This window comes from Colletotrichum scovillei, assembly GCF_011075155.1.
Source record: "Colletotrichum scovillei strain TJNH1 chromosome Unknown Contig00008, whole genome shotgun sequence".
Lineage (NCBI taxonomy): Eukaryota > Fungi > Ascomycota > Sordariomycetes > Glomerellales > Glomerellaceae > Colletotrichum > Colletotrichum scovillei.
In genome coordinates this window covers 819,527-833,462 of record NW_023336266.1, presented here as the reverse complement: position 1 = coordinate 833,462, position 13,936 = coordinate 819,527, and the positions used below count along the sequence as shown (strand labels likewise).

The window sequence follows — 13,936 nt, the reverse complement described above, 5'->3', positions numbered from 1 at the left end:
GGCACTTTGGAGGTACCTTGGGTGATTGTGTATGCTTCCGGAGGAAATGGCCCGCTCAGAGAGACGCTTATCTCAGCTTGGAATGCTTACATAAGAATCCTTCTCGAAGGACCCCGACACCCGCAGAAAAACGTGACTCCACCACCGGCGAACCGAGGTGGGCCTCACTGGGCCATCGGCGTCCCCAAACCCGAATTTCCCAGTTTTTCAGGGTCCAATCCCCCGCCAGTGGTCCCCCCCCTCCCGTGGGTGGCCCACCCCCTTGGCCCCTCTCTGCTGACTTTAGCATCTTTTGCCGCCTCTGCTTTTTCCCCTTGTTAGCAAATTCCCATGCGCAAGCCGCAAAAGGCCGCAAAAAACATTCGCCACCTCTCACAAAGGGCCCGACGCCAACTTTCCCTCTTAAAACCACCCTCCTTTCGATCGCTCTCGATCCCCATTCCTCGCTCCATGTCCGAAGATCGAGCCTCAACACCACCGATCTATCGGCCCTCCTCGACATCCTGGACAAACCACCACACACAACCAATACTCGCACCATTTGCCCTGCACGGCCAGTCAGCAGTGCCAGCCTGTGCTTCTGTCGCTGTCGCTGTCGCTGTCGCTGCGACCTGACCAGCCCGCCGCCTTCGCTTCGTGGTCCCCGACGCTGCCGCTGCCGCTACTGCTGCCTGTCGCACCGCACCGCACCGTCCAGCTCCATGACCTTTGCGTCTGCGGACCTGCTCCGATCGCTCCGGGTCTAGACCCCCGGCCTTATTCGATTCGTTCGGCCTCGATTCCAGGCCTTGTCAATTATTTCGTCTCTTCTTTGGGCATTACGGCCCCTCTCTGTCGGGTGCGTTCCCTCCGTGCTTGGCCGGCCCTTGGGCCACCGCTCCGATTGATGCCTTCCGGCCCCTCCAACCCAAGATCCGCTTCTACCCCGAAATCAGGGTCGTCGCCCGCTGGCGCCCATGGCCCGACTGCTATAAGTACCGGCAGTGATGGCCAAGACGAACCAGGGTCTCCCAATAGGGTCTCTTGGAATCATCTTCGTCAGGGCGAGAGTCATCAGCGCGTGAGTCTATTTTATCTTCTGCCCTCCTTCCCCTTCCACATCCGTCCCTTATCGAGAGACCTTATCGGGCCCACCCGTCGTCTCTACCTTAACAACACAAACCTAACTTCATCATCTCGTGGGCAACTTCACCCTCGTCATGTCAATGCAGTAATTCCTCTTTCTGACATCTTGATTCCTTAGATCCGTCATGGTGCCCAGCAATTACTTCGCCTAACCGGCAGATTCCCCGCCTACAATGCTGCCAGCCCTGAAGGCGGCTATAATGCCTCCAGCGATCACGCCTTACCCACCGAGGACGACTTGCGTGCCATGTCAAGATTATCCCACAGCATCGCCCGCGACATACACGAGATCAGAACCCTTCAAAGGGAAGATCCCAACGCCCACAGGCGCAGGTCGGGGGCCGAGGGTAGTAGTGAACAGCAACAGCTCACCGCGGCCAGGAGCCACGCCGGGAACAGCGGCAGTCCCCCAGGACGCAGGCATCGCCGCAAGACGATTGATTTCTCGTGCCACAAGTGCCACCGCGTCGATACACCGGAATGGCGGCCTGGTCCCGATGGTCCCAGTACGCTATGTAATGTCTGCGGACTGATTTACGCCAAACGCGAACGCAAGAAAGAGGAATCCACGATTCCCCTCTCTGGATCTCGCTAACTTTCTCATATATCTTTTCCTTATAATTTCTCTTCTTATTCTTTTTTTTTCGCTTTATTTTCTTTCCTCACTATTTACACCAAGCTACGTTGACGGATATATGGGGCAGAAAGAGCAATCTTTGATCGGTTCTGAAAAATGGAATTACGAGACGACTGCAAGGCGTTGGAAGCTGCTTTTAGGCATTGATACCCAACATGATGAGATGGATATGGACTACTTTTCTCTTGATTTTCTTTTCTTTTTTTCTTTTTTTTTCCTATTCTATTGGGAGACCTTATTTCGGCTGGTGTTTGGCGCAACGGACAGGTGGATTATGAGATATACCCGACCAAAGAATCAAATCAAATTTGCCCTCTATTACAACTACTACTACTTCCTGTCATGCCGCATCGCAACGCATCGCAACGTTACTCAAAAGTGTGGGCAAAGTGGCTGAAAAATAGCAGACGATCTCCATGTCTCGTTGAGGCTCAGGCGGCAGCGTTTCTTCTCAACAGATCTTCCCCCCCGTTGACAGCTAGGCGGAAGCAAGGGCTGACCCGTGTCTGACCATCGATGTCGAGTGTCTGACTTTAGCTCATCCGCTTTCGACACACAACGACGCAGCTGAGGGGATTGCTATTTTGACAGACAAAGACAGAAATGCCCCTCCCGCCCGAAGCTAGCTCCCTCCCCCGCTCCTCTCGTCGTCCGGTACCTCAATCTGCCTAGTCTGCGGCTGGTCGCGGATGAGCCGGGGTGAAGCTGTGCAAGTACAAGGCAGCTGCGCGGCGGCGGCGGCGACAGCTCAGCTCCACAGCAAACAACATAATGTCTCCGGCGAGCCGCGCCGAGGGGGAGGGATGCGGGGAAGGTAAACGAACCCACACGGCAGATCACTCACGAGGTCGCTCCTCCAAACCCAAGCGAAACACACACAACGCTTCACATCAGCCCACCAGCCAGTTTTCCCCCAACTTTCCGTGTTTCCCCCCCAAGAACCACCAACAACATGACTGGTTGAATAGGCTCCGTAGCCGATGTTGCATGCAGCTTGCCAGGCAACATTTGCGGAGGGGGAAAGCTCGTATTAACCATGCTTAAAATGTATGTCTTGAACCTCCTGACCATCATCCCCAAAGTTCCAAAGTGAGAGGCGGAGTGACCTCAGCCAATTTATTTCGCCGAGCAGCAAGTTTGTGTTCGTCTGTTGACATCGTGGCATCGTCACATCGGTTCGTGTACTCTGGGGCCTGTCTTGGAGGTTAAGTCTATTTTATGTAGGGTGGGATGATCTTTAGTCACGAGTTCCTTTCTGACAGAGGCGGCAGGGCAGAGGTTCTCAGAGGTTAGAGGTGTCATGAATGCTCATTTAGGAAATATCGTGACATTCTCAATCTGATCGACGCTCGTATCTAGAATCTTAGTCTCTGTGCCGTCGCCCGGCAGCTGAGACCCTTGAGACTTTCATGACAACATAGCATGACCTCACTTGGAACTTGTAAAAAGTCGGTCACCGGCCCGGTTATATAAGTCATAGATAGACTCCGGCATCAAGCTTCTTGAGCAGCATCAGCATCGTCTTCATTGCAATAACATAACCACACTTCATCAAAACTACAAAGCTTCAAAGCCAGAGACAATCTTCGCCCTTCCAGCTTCTACCAAATTCCCACTCAAGCACACAAGTCCCCAGCCTCCAACATGCATCTCACCTCCCTCCTCATCCCCCTCCTCGCCGCCGCAACCCAAACCGCAGCCTTCGGCAAAGCAACAGTCGTAAACAACTGCGCAACCGAAGTCTCCCTCTGGTCCGTCGGCGGCGACGTCCGCGCCGCCGGACCCCTGGCCGCAAAGGGCGGCTCCTACAGCGAGACCTTCACCCGGGACCCGACCACCGGCGGCCGGGCCCTCAAAGTCACCCGCGCGCGCGACGGCCTGTACACGGGCGCGCCGCAGCTCGTGTACGCGTATAACCTGGACGGCGCGGGAGTGTGGTACGATTTGAGCACCGTGTTCGGGGACGGTTTCAAGGGGAGCAAGATTGTTGTCGCGAGTCGGCTTGCGAGCTGTCCTGCTATTGTGTGGGAGGGCGGTGTTAGTCCTGGGGGTAGTCAGGTTAAGGTCTGTACGGCGGATCAGGATGTTGTTTTGACGCTTTGTGCTTAGGGGGTTTGGTTGAGATGGGGTCAATCGGTAGGGTGAGGAGGGGGAGGCTGCAATTGGTGTTTATGAAGGGGCTGGACTCGAGGGCGATGAGAGTGTGACTACATACCTACATAGTTTCAATGTTTAATGTTTGGCCAGCATCCGTTCTAATCATATTTTGCCAAGATTTGGAAACATGTTACTACGGCTTGTACGGCAGCCACTATCTTCAAGCCCAACCTTCAAGCGAGGTGGTACGTTCAAATGCAATCAATGGTCACGCAAGCGGTAAACACTTGTGTCATTGTGACTGTTATCGAGTAAGGAATATACTATCTACCTTTGATGAAATGAACTTATGACACCATGAGCAACACGTACTGTCCGTCTACTTGTGTTACATTGGGAATGGTAACCGAGTTGTCTGGCAAAATTCCAATAATCTCCCCGGCCATAAGTTGAAACGGTACTTCGGCAGTAGTCCCAAGTGCTTTCTTTGCCACCCTGACTGGGGCTGGCTGGACAAAACCTCGAACGGCGGATAGCATTGAAGGATTAACTAGATACCAGACTGTCAGTTCAAGGGGTACATCATGTGTGGCTGATGGCGCTTTTTGCAAGAGGACTTACACGGAAACTTCATATCTGCGAGCATAGGAGCGCCAGGCGAACTCGAGTTAACGACCCATGCAAAACTATTAACCGGCACCAACCCCGGCGGAACAGCCTGCGGCGAAATCCCATTCACGATATCAATGTTGATGCCCATGTCGGTACTCGGCACAACACTCAGCCTCAAGCCGTCGATGAACTCGGCTTCCTGTCGATTCCCCGCCGTGACGTTGACCGTCCTCGTAGCTCCCTGACCATACTGCACGAACTCGTTGGCCGTATCCACCGTCTTACGCCCGAGCAGGATATACTCGCCCTGGAGCGACGTCATCTTGATGATCCGCGTATTGTTCTCCTCTCTATGCACGTTGCGCGTCGCGTCGTTGACGATCCAGCTTCGTTTGTCACCAGCCAGCGTGCCGACGTAGGTGTTGCTCTCTTGTATGCCGATCGCGGCGAGAGCAGTCGGGTCGTAGGGGATCTCGATCTTGGCGATGAGGTCGTTTGCCGACTCGTTGAGGCTGATGACGTACGAGTAGTTCTGGAGGGCCATGAAGGGACCGCCCGTGGTGCCCGTCACGAAGTTGCCCGGTAGCGGGGTGAGGTTCTGTTGGACGACCAGCGTGCGGTTCTTGGGTGAGAAGAGATCTAGTGCTAAGCCGTCCTGGAAGTCCTGGTCGGTTCTTTCCATCTGATGGACGTTGTCTTTAGCAAATTGAAGTTGAATTTTAGGATGACGGAAAGGGCACTTACACTACCGAGGACGTTGATAGGGTCACCAAACTTTGCCTTATCTGCCGCGTCCTGGCCGAGAACCAGGACCGCAGCGGCGGCGAGCCACGGCCCGAAGAGCCTCGCGTGGAAGGGGACCTGACACATTGACTTATTGGAAGATTGATATCGAAAGACGGATCTACTGTAATATCAAGGAACTAATTGGTACAAAGAAATAAGATTTGATGGCCAGCCGAACATGATATTATACCTCCCCAACCAGAGGTCGAAAGAAGACTCATGAACAAACCAGTTCATCCCCTGTTCAGGGGTCAATCACCCGAAACCACAGCCGAACCCGTGAGCTAGACTGAAAACGCAACATCATGAAGCTTTACTCGCGTCCATGATCTCGTGAATACCAATAAGTCGAGGCAACCTGTCGGCCGAGCTGCCGAGGCCGCCTCGATTTCCGAGCAGGAGAACCGAGACCGACGCTGTGGTAACACTCTAATGTAAGGGGACCATGCCTTTGGTAGGCACTCAATGAGTCCGGGGCCCGCCTCCGGAAGGCGCTTTGCGGGGGAACTTTTAAAACAAGCTTTAGGATCTACTAGGCCTGGTCTAGAACAGAGTTTAGCGTCAAACCAATGATACAGTCGAGTATTAATAAGTTCAGATGAAGTCCAAACCCAACGTCAGCTCTGCACGTTTGACTCTTCTTTTCAGACGTAGGGGTTCATCCGTCTTTACCGATGGGACTTCTTTCCAGGTCGTCCCCTCAGTTTATTGTGGCTTTCATTTTCCATGCCTACTTCCGATTCTGCAATGTAGTAGCATAGCCACTTGTGTCCATGGAAATGCAAAGTCTTGCAGTCATTCCTGGCTTCATTGGCAGATAGGGCGTCCTAGGCGTTTCATGTTGTGATACGACAAGCCCCAACAATATCATCCCACTGGCAGGCTCGGCCGACCCGAACATGAATTCTACAGCGCGGGATCCAGAATAATGTTCGCAACGTTTGCCTTGGGCAATCTTCAACAGGACTAAAGCCAGTATCTTGCATTACGTTCTCCCCAGCAAGAAATGCCCGGTGGAGAAATGCACATGTCTCTCGTCCAAATTTCCCCGGCCCTTGTCACCAAGCGTAAACTTACCAATGGTGCGGTAGCGAGTCGCGTGGGTATTGATGGACTTTACTGTGATGAGTTCTGAATAAGCATATCTCGGCCAGGATGACATTAGACGAGGTAGCTTGGATGAAAAGATCGAGCCTGTCTCTGTCTAGTCTTGAGCCTTATTCACCTCGCACGAGCTAGTATATCGTCACTCCACAGTCTGCCGAGGGCTCGGTCTTTCCCTCGCGGAATGCGGATTGATGGAGCAGACTAAGGACTCGATTGACTCTCATAGTCAGGTACGTTACGGAAGCAACCTCATCCGTCCGCACAGCACCCGAAGCCCCTGTCGCCGACCCCTCTATGCCCATATCGGATTTCAAAGATGATACCCTAATGAAAGCAACTTGATAAAGGGAGTAGTATTGGATCACACAGATGGACAAACGTGAGCCGGAAGTATCACGTAAAATGGCCATGTTGAGCAGTGGCAGTCAGCCTTGCGTTCTACTTCAGATCTGTCCTTGCCAGAGCAAGAAGCAAATCCGGGGGTTCTATGTATTGGAAACCAGTAGGCAACAAACTCTACGCACCTTAAAGGCCATAAGCAAGATGAGGTTCGAAGGAACTGATAGCGCTGACTAGGTACTTTAAGTAGTGTCGATATTCCCGTTGCATCGATTAACTTCGAACACCCCAGGGCCCTCAGCGTACATATTGATGGCGCTTGTTGATTACAGAAGCTATTGCATGTGGTTGAAGTAGGTAGTTGTGTAAGTGTTTACTTCTATTGGAGCTAGCATCACATCGAGCACCTACGTGAGGCTTTGGGTGAGTACGGTGAACATTGATTAAATCCATTTCCATGACAGCGGCATCTGTCTGATATGGGGGGTAAGTTCCAAAGTTAGCCCAGCATCGCAATGGTGGTGTTTCCCACAGAAGCCTCTGCCTAGCCCACGTTGCCGTACAGTCAGAGTCACGCATTACAGGATAAGGGCCTGGAGCGCATGTAAGGCTGAGGCGCGAAATGCGTACTGCCTGCGATCAACAAACAAGTCGCATATCTTAAACGAAGGGCAAGTCGGTTATAAATTGCTGTCTCAGAGCACAACCTGGATCTAAACTCTCAGTGCCCCCGAGACGAGACAACTGAATTATGTCACTATTATACTGGATAAATACACATCATGTCTTACCTCTCCGCGAGAGAACCATCTAGAAACTGCAGGATTCTGAAATTGAAGCCGCCAACTCTTTATACGAGTTCCACGATGCCCTTCGCAATCGTATCATTCTTGACCCGCCAATTCATGGCGACGCAACTTGCGACGGGCGCGAGAAGCTACGCAATGATCTAAATGATTAAGAGTTGAACTCAGGCCTCCGTTACTGGTGTCTAGACTGTGCAATAACGCAGGCAGATTTTTATTCGACTTGCGTAGTCGTTCTAGGTCTGGGCATTGATCGCGCCCCAGGCCATTGACTGGTGCAAGTACAGCTTATCGTCTGCACCGTGTGCGAAGATGTCGAACGACTCGAAGTCAAGCCTGCTGACACGCATCGTGGGTCTTACAAGGAATTCTCAGTGAAGAGTGGTACACTCAAGGGAGTCGCTAAGATTAGAAGCTGTGGGCTCTGTACTTTTTGTGTGGAGACTGTTTGCTCAGTTTCTACTCCAGAAGGCCTCAAGTGGCCTCCTGACGATGATGAGGATGTTGCAATTAGAATCAGGGAGCAGTGGAGGGATCGGTTGAACGTCTCTATCGTTTCTCATCTCGCGACTGAAGAATTTGAAACGCGCTGGGAAAAGTCTGCTAGGAGGGGCAGAATGCCGCGGATATGGAAAAGGAGATGCCTGCGCAAAGAGTTCATTCGCCACGAGTTGAACAAGGCTCAGGCTGCTAACCTCTTCCCCGAAGCTTCGTCTCACGAGATGGACGTCAACGAAATCATTCCAGAAGGAGAAAGAACAACTTGGCAGGCTGAAATCTGCAAGGTGCTACCTAGCTCAGGATCCGACGAAGCCCTCCAGCTTGCTAAATCATGGCTCTATGACTGCTGAAAGAAACATTCTAAGTGTGCAGGAACTTCACCGCATATCCTGCCGTTGCGTGTCTTGGTGTTTCGAGGCCAGGAATTCTCATGCGTTTATCTAAAAGAGACAAAGGGCATTGAAGGTAGTTACGCTGCGTTGAGCTACTGTTGGAGTCCAGGCCGACCGGGCCTCATCACCACCAAGGATAACTATCAGACTCATCATAACTTTGGTATTTCAATCAGCTAACTTCCAAAAATGATTGGAGATGCAGTTCATGCAGCAAGAACGTTAGGGTTGGACCATCTCTGGATCGACCGGCGCTGTATCGTTCAAGATTCTCTCGAGGATTGGGCCCACGAAGCGGCCATCATGTGCGCGGTATACTCTGGCGCCACATTCACGCTCAGCACCAACGGGAGCAACTCGGATAACCAGGATCTCTTTCGGTCGAATCAAAACCTCTCTGCCCTTGACTATAAGACATACTACGACCCTGGAGGCGATAACATGGTCTACATCAAGCGTCTGAGCCACGCGCCTCTACGGTTGGTGGCTTAAGCAATCCGGTGAAGATGACATGGAGGATGCCGGGTGAGAGGGAGAATGCTGAGACGAGTGACGAAGATACGGCTGTTGTGGCCCGCTTGCCGGCATGCGAGCTACCGAGTGAGTTAGTTGAAGCCTTTGTGGAAGACACGGAGTACCTTCGCCTCGCGACATTCTTGGTTCTGAAGGAGTCACAGTTGGAGAAGGGCAAGTATGAGAGGCTGGGTTGCTTTTATGTCTGGAGCAGGAATGATGTCGGCGTTGCTAAAGCGCTTTTCAGCAGCTCAGCCAGGGCGAGAGTCACGATCATCCAAGGCAATGTGCCCCATAGGTAGATTCATTGTCATAAGAATATGAAGTGGATGAACACAATATCGGTCTCAGCTGGCTCGACCCTCACTGTTAATTAGTGGGTGGTTGCCTTTGGATTGCTTGTAACTTAACAGGGCCACAAACTCAATGGGTTGATCGTGGTAGCAGCATGGACACTCTGAGAGCGGCGACTCCTGGCCGGATGTAATCAATCCATAGACAAGCATTTCCGTTCAAAATCCCGTACCACCATCATCATCCTTGAGACATTGTACGACAAAGACTCTAACTCCCTCGTTCTCGTTCCCGCAGTCGTAGGTAAGGTCAGCAGTAATCTCCGGTCCCGCGTAACTGGGCGGAGGCTGTGTTAGCCGACCGTTTCGATCGGACAGACGGGGAATTGAACAAGGCCCCTTGACTCCGGGCCGGACTCTGAGAAGATCAATCCCACCGGGAATAGGCGTCACCGAGAACGCCGACTTTTTGTCAATTGGCGATGTAACGTACGATGGCTTTAATTGTAAATCAAGTGCAATTACAAAGCTCATGTAACTTGCGTTGTATTCCATGCAGGCTAGCATAATGACACTGCCAGCGAGAGTGCGTGTCTCAGGCCCTCAGCGCAGAATCTGCCTGGTCGACAAATCTTAATGCAATAAACATGTTCATGTTTGGGCGAGCGTCGGCCCGTTTGATGGAAGTGATGCTTAGATCACCCTCTTCGCCAGGGCTATTCGACACTGATTAAAGTTGGGAAGGTTGGATATCGAGCCGCCAAGTAGGCCTAGAACGACCAATCACATTGCACGGTATGAGGCCTGGCCAGATCAACAACAAGCGTCTATCAGGTCAACATATTTTCCGCGATACGCCGATGCGAAATTCAGAAAAAAACGCTACAACTCGTGAATCGGCCTGTAGGAAAGGGCGCGATTTATTCGAATATTAGTGCGGCAGCTGTCAGTGCAAGCTTGGCTCCCAACCACTCGAAGCACTGCAAGTCGGTGAACTGCGCCTCGTTGAGATAAGGCTTGGCGCATCCCACCAACCTCTGGAGAGTCGAGACACACACCACATCTCAGCAAGAATTTTCCACCACGAAACGGTGAGATTAACTCGCTCTTTGCAAAGACAAGAGTTACAAAACTACGTCACACCGCATAATTACCGGTGGCAGTGCACATTTTCGCGCTGGGCAGTGCAAAAGTCGACAGCGGGGCTTGGCAAAACCGAAAGTACCTCGCACAGAGTCGTAAGTACCATTTGATTGAACGAGCAATCAGTCGAACGAATGATCGAAATAACAAAATCCCAATCGAGGCGTTGCAAAAGAGGCCGCCGTGGAACTACCTAGTCCATCTCTCTCAACATAGGACGTCTAATGTCCTTTCGCCATCTCACCTTGCCACTGACTTGTCTTCCACAGTATCCACGTACTCTAACCGAATCTCCTTCTCCTCCAAGCCAGTCGCGTAGACAGCGGCGGGCGAAGTATCCGCCAAGACATCCTTGACGCTCTTGCGTTCTCGCAAAGCGGTCCAGACCGTGGTGTGCATGCTCCTCATGAAGAGTAGATCCATATCTTCCAGCGTGAGACCTAGCACGTGGCGCCTGCGTCAGCCACAAGGACAACGACGACGGAGAAAGCGGCTGAGGATAATACACTCTGACGGCAGTAGAGACTAGTGAGCGTAGGAAACAAAACTTACCTTTGGTTTCCGGCACGAAGAAGAAAGCCCACACGCCCATCAGGATCATGAGAGCGCCGAAGAACATGTAAGTTCCGTAGCCGAGCGACGTAATCATGTAAGGCGTAGTCCGTGAGACAATGAAGCTCCACAGCCATTGATCTGCTGTTGTGATTGCGACGCAGAGCATGCGGATATCTAAGCTGAATACCTCGCTGCAGTACAGCCATGTGATGCCTTGCCTGTTGGGTTGATTAGAGTTCATGCCTCACTTACAGACTATCGATACTAGCAAAAGGAGCCTTACCAAGTGGCGCAGTAGATCAAGCCATAGAGATACACGCAAACCATGGCGATATACCCCCATGCATTGCGGTCGGTATTACCAGCAGCCGCCTGGCCCGCAGGGTCCGCAAGAAATGTGAAGCCGCCAATGTACCACATTGGCAGCGATCCGACGAAGGCACCCCAGATGAGACCATTGCGCCGGCCGACCTTTTCGGCGAGCCAGACGGTAAAGATGACCATGCCGAGGGTCTTGGCTATACCGTAGAAGCCCGTTGCGAAAAGCTTGGTGCTCGTGCCTGTAATGCCAAGAGTCTCGAAAATGCGAGGGGAGTCTATTCTCTCTTGTCAGTGGGAAAACACCCGAGTCGAATAACGTCTTCTTTCACTCACAGTATGTGATGATGTTGACCCCTGTCAGATTCTGGCAGGCCATCAGAAGCAGACCGATGCCGATGCGGTTGCGAGAGCCCTTCTCAAACAAGCGCTTGAACATTTGAGACTTTGTCATACGATTCGCGCTGCTGTCTTCTACTTGCCGTCTAATATCACTGATCTCGGTGCTGACATAGTCATGGTCCGCTGGCAGCTCGCGGACATGAACCAAGACTCTCGTGGCATCCTCCCACCTATCATTCTTTGCCAGCCACCTAGGCGACTCTGGACACAGGAAAATGCCAAAGAACAAAAGGACCCCCGGAAGTAACTGCAGGCCTAGGGGTACAATCCACTGCGTTTGTGTTGAGTCTGAGATTGTGCGATCCACCGCGTAGTTTACCCAGAAGCCACACATGCCTCCTCCCTGTGATGCAATTTCGAATAGCCCAACGAGGCGGCCGCGAATGGACGGCGGGCTGATTTCCGAAATGTACACAGGGACAATGAGAGACGTAGCACCGATGCCCAAGCCCGCGACGGCTCTTCCGGCAATCAGGAGTCCAATCTCTCCGTGGGAGGCTGTCATGAGAGTCCCGCCAACCAGGAAGACGAGAGCAGAGATCATGATTGCTCTCTTGCGGCCGAGCCATTCTGCCAAGGGGAACATGAGCAGGGCACCGAAGAAGCATCCTGCCTGAAACGTGGAGACGATGTTGCCTTGGAGAGTATCACGGACAATTGGCGAGCTATCTGCAAGGTCGAAATCCCGGCGGAATGAGTCCAGAGCCATGGTGCCACCTATGACAGAGGTGTCGTAACCCACTGGGCTGTGTTAGTCTAGGTGCCGTCTCTGTTGAACTTGGGGGGCGGAGTGAAACCTACTGGCGATAGCACTCATTGAGGCAATGACCGCTATCATGTGAATGCGCCAATTGCGGACTTCACTGGGATCGTTTGTCCCATCTGCGTGGAGGTTGAACCCCATCTTGCTCAGTGCTCACTGCTCAGCCTCGTGGCGAGAACGAGTATGACCTCAAGTCAGCCTTGGACTACCAATTTCTTGGCAGGTTGAACGAAATGATGCGAAGCGCCGTCTGTGCTGGCACCGCAATGACAGGAAAGCTTGATGACAATCGAATGTAAGCTACGCGAGGACTCGCAAATGGACCGGGCAATGACACCAGCCACGATACCCAAAAATTGGATAGCCAGGCAGATTCGTTGATTGACATGCGCAAAGGCGATAATGTCTCCTTTATGGATGAGATACGACATGGCAACATGTTTGCCTGCATGGCATCGTTACGCTGTAGGACTTGACAGATCAACGCGACGCTAGTTCATCTCACAGAACAGCGCTGTAGACTGGCGGAAACCCCCATGCTGATGATGGATGGTTTCCTGACTTGGATGCTTCAAGCGATACACCCTTTCGAGATCAGGTGGACAAGTTGAATGCAATTCAGTCGAAGCTAGACCGTCTTGTTCAGGGGATCATGGCCAAGATTCTCTGGCTAGACGACAAGCTTCCCCGCGTTCCCCGCGTTGAGTATGCAGCGACCGGGATGGTGACCTTGACATTCTTCCGCAATCACGGTAGTTAATGCTTGAAACATTGCAGATATCGGGATGCAGAGAGATAGATGATACATTAGACAGAAAAGGGAAGCGCTCCAGGTGGCGCTAGATGATATTAGTTCTGGAAAATGCTCGAGTCAAGGCGTTCGTTGGGCGCTGGTGTAATGCCAGCCAAGAGTTTTGGACTGGGCCAAACGCCTGTGGACTTGAGAGGTTGCGTACGATACCAGGATGGATATTGAAGCTTCCGGGTTGCTCTGCTGTGATGTGGTGCAAGCCATGTGGTGTGCATCGATGCAGGTTGCAGAATGACGAGTTGGATCAGACGGTGGAGACCTGGAGACTTCCATGGACATTTGGCGGTACGTATCGAACATGTTGTGAGTTCATTGGTCAACCAGCCCAGCGGATTCCCGAAGATGTTCCAGAACTCTGAAATTCCATAGAGGAAAGAGTGAGCAAGAGCAGTTGCCACCAGCTGCACGGGAAGGTAGGTGCGTGCGATCCTTGCCTGCAGCTGCTTACCTGATATGGACCGATGTGGACCATCTGCTTCGGCTTGAGCTAAGCGAACCAATGGAACCCTTGGAGCGTGCCTGCCACAGCCACTCTTGGCGCTGACTAGCGTGGTCCCCCACGACACCCGGGGACTCCACTCCGAGCTTGATTCGACTGTGACTGTGCATCGCGACCGCCCTTTTTATTTTTTTTTTCTCATTTCTTGGCTCCTCTTTTTGTCTTTTCGAGATGGTCTATGTACACATTTTTTGTTCACTCTGTGCCGTGACTCCTCCTTTTTCTCATCTCACAAAC

General features: G+C 52.2%; 4 protein-coding genes across 4 annotated transcripts; 2 read left to right on the top strand and 2 right to left on the bottom strand.

Moving 5' to 3' along the window:
• The first annotated feature begins 757 nt into the window (after nucleotides 1-757).
• On the top strand, nucleotides 758-1,824 carry HER10_EVM0002073 (uncharacterized protein). The gene is made up of 2 exons (XM_035471799.1): nucleotides 758-1,060; nucleotides 1,244-1,824. Exons 1-2 carry the CDS (start codon nucleotides 887-889, stop codon nucleotides 1,718-1,720), a joined length of 651 nt encoding a protein of 216 aa, XP_035330470.1. The 5' UTR covers nucleotides 758-886; the 3' UTR covers nucleotides 1,721-1,824.
• Nucleotides 1,825-3,406: 1,582 nt separating this feature from the next.
• Nucleotides 3,407-3,871, top strand: HER10_EVM0000131 (Bys1 family protein; the record flags this gene model as incomplete). The annotated part of the gene is made up of 1 exon (XM_035469926.1): nucleotides 3,407-3,871. One exon carries the CDS (start codon nucleotides 3,407-3,409, stop codon nucleotides 3,869-3,871), a length of 465 nt encoding a protein of 154 aa, XP_035330340.1.
• Nucleotides 3,872-4,206: 335 nt separating this feature from the next.
• On the bottom strand, nucleotides 4,207-5,341 carry HER10_EVM0008171 (uncharacterized protein; the record flags this gene model as incomplete). Its single annotated transcript, XM_035477703.1, has 3 exons — nucleotides 4,207-4,421; nucleotides 4,481-5,153; nucleotides 5,216-5,341. 3 exons carry the CDS (start codon nucleotides 5,339-5,341, stop codon nucleotides 4,207-4,209), a joined length of 1,014 nt encoding a protein of 337 aa, XP_035330825.1.
• A 5,203-nt stretch (nucleotides 5,342-10,544) lies between these two features.
• Nucleotides 10,545-13,410, bottom strand: HER10_EVM0012397 (quinate permease). Its single transcript, XM_035481793.1, has 5 exons — nucleotides 12,428-13,410; nucleotides 11,561-12,367; nucleotides 11,190-11,502; nucleotides 10,904-11,124; nucleotides 10,545-10,791 (listed from the first exon to the last, which is right to left on the bottom strand). The coding sequence occupies exons 1-5, from the start codon at nucleotides 12,528-12,530 to the stop codon at nucleotides 10,592-10,594; spliced, it is 1,644 nt and encodes a 547-aa protein (XP_035331050.1). The 5' UTR covers nucleotides 12,531-13,410; the 3' UTR covers nucleotides 10,545-10,591.
• Nucleotides 13,411-13,936: the final 526 nt, after the last annotated feature.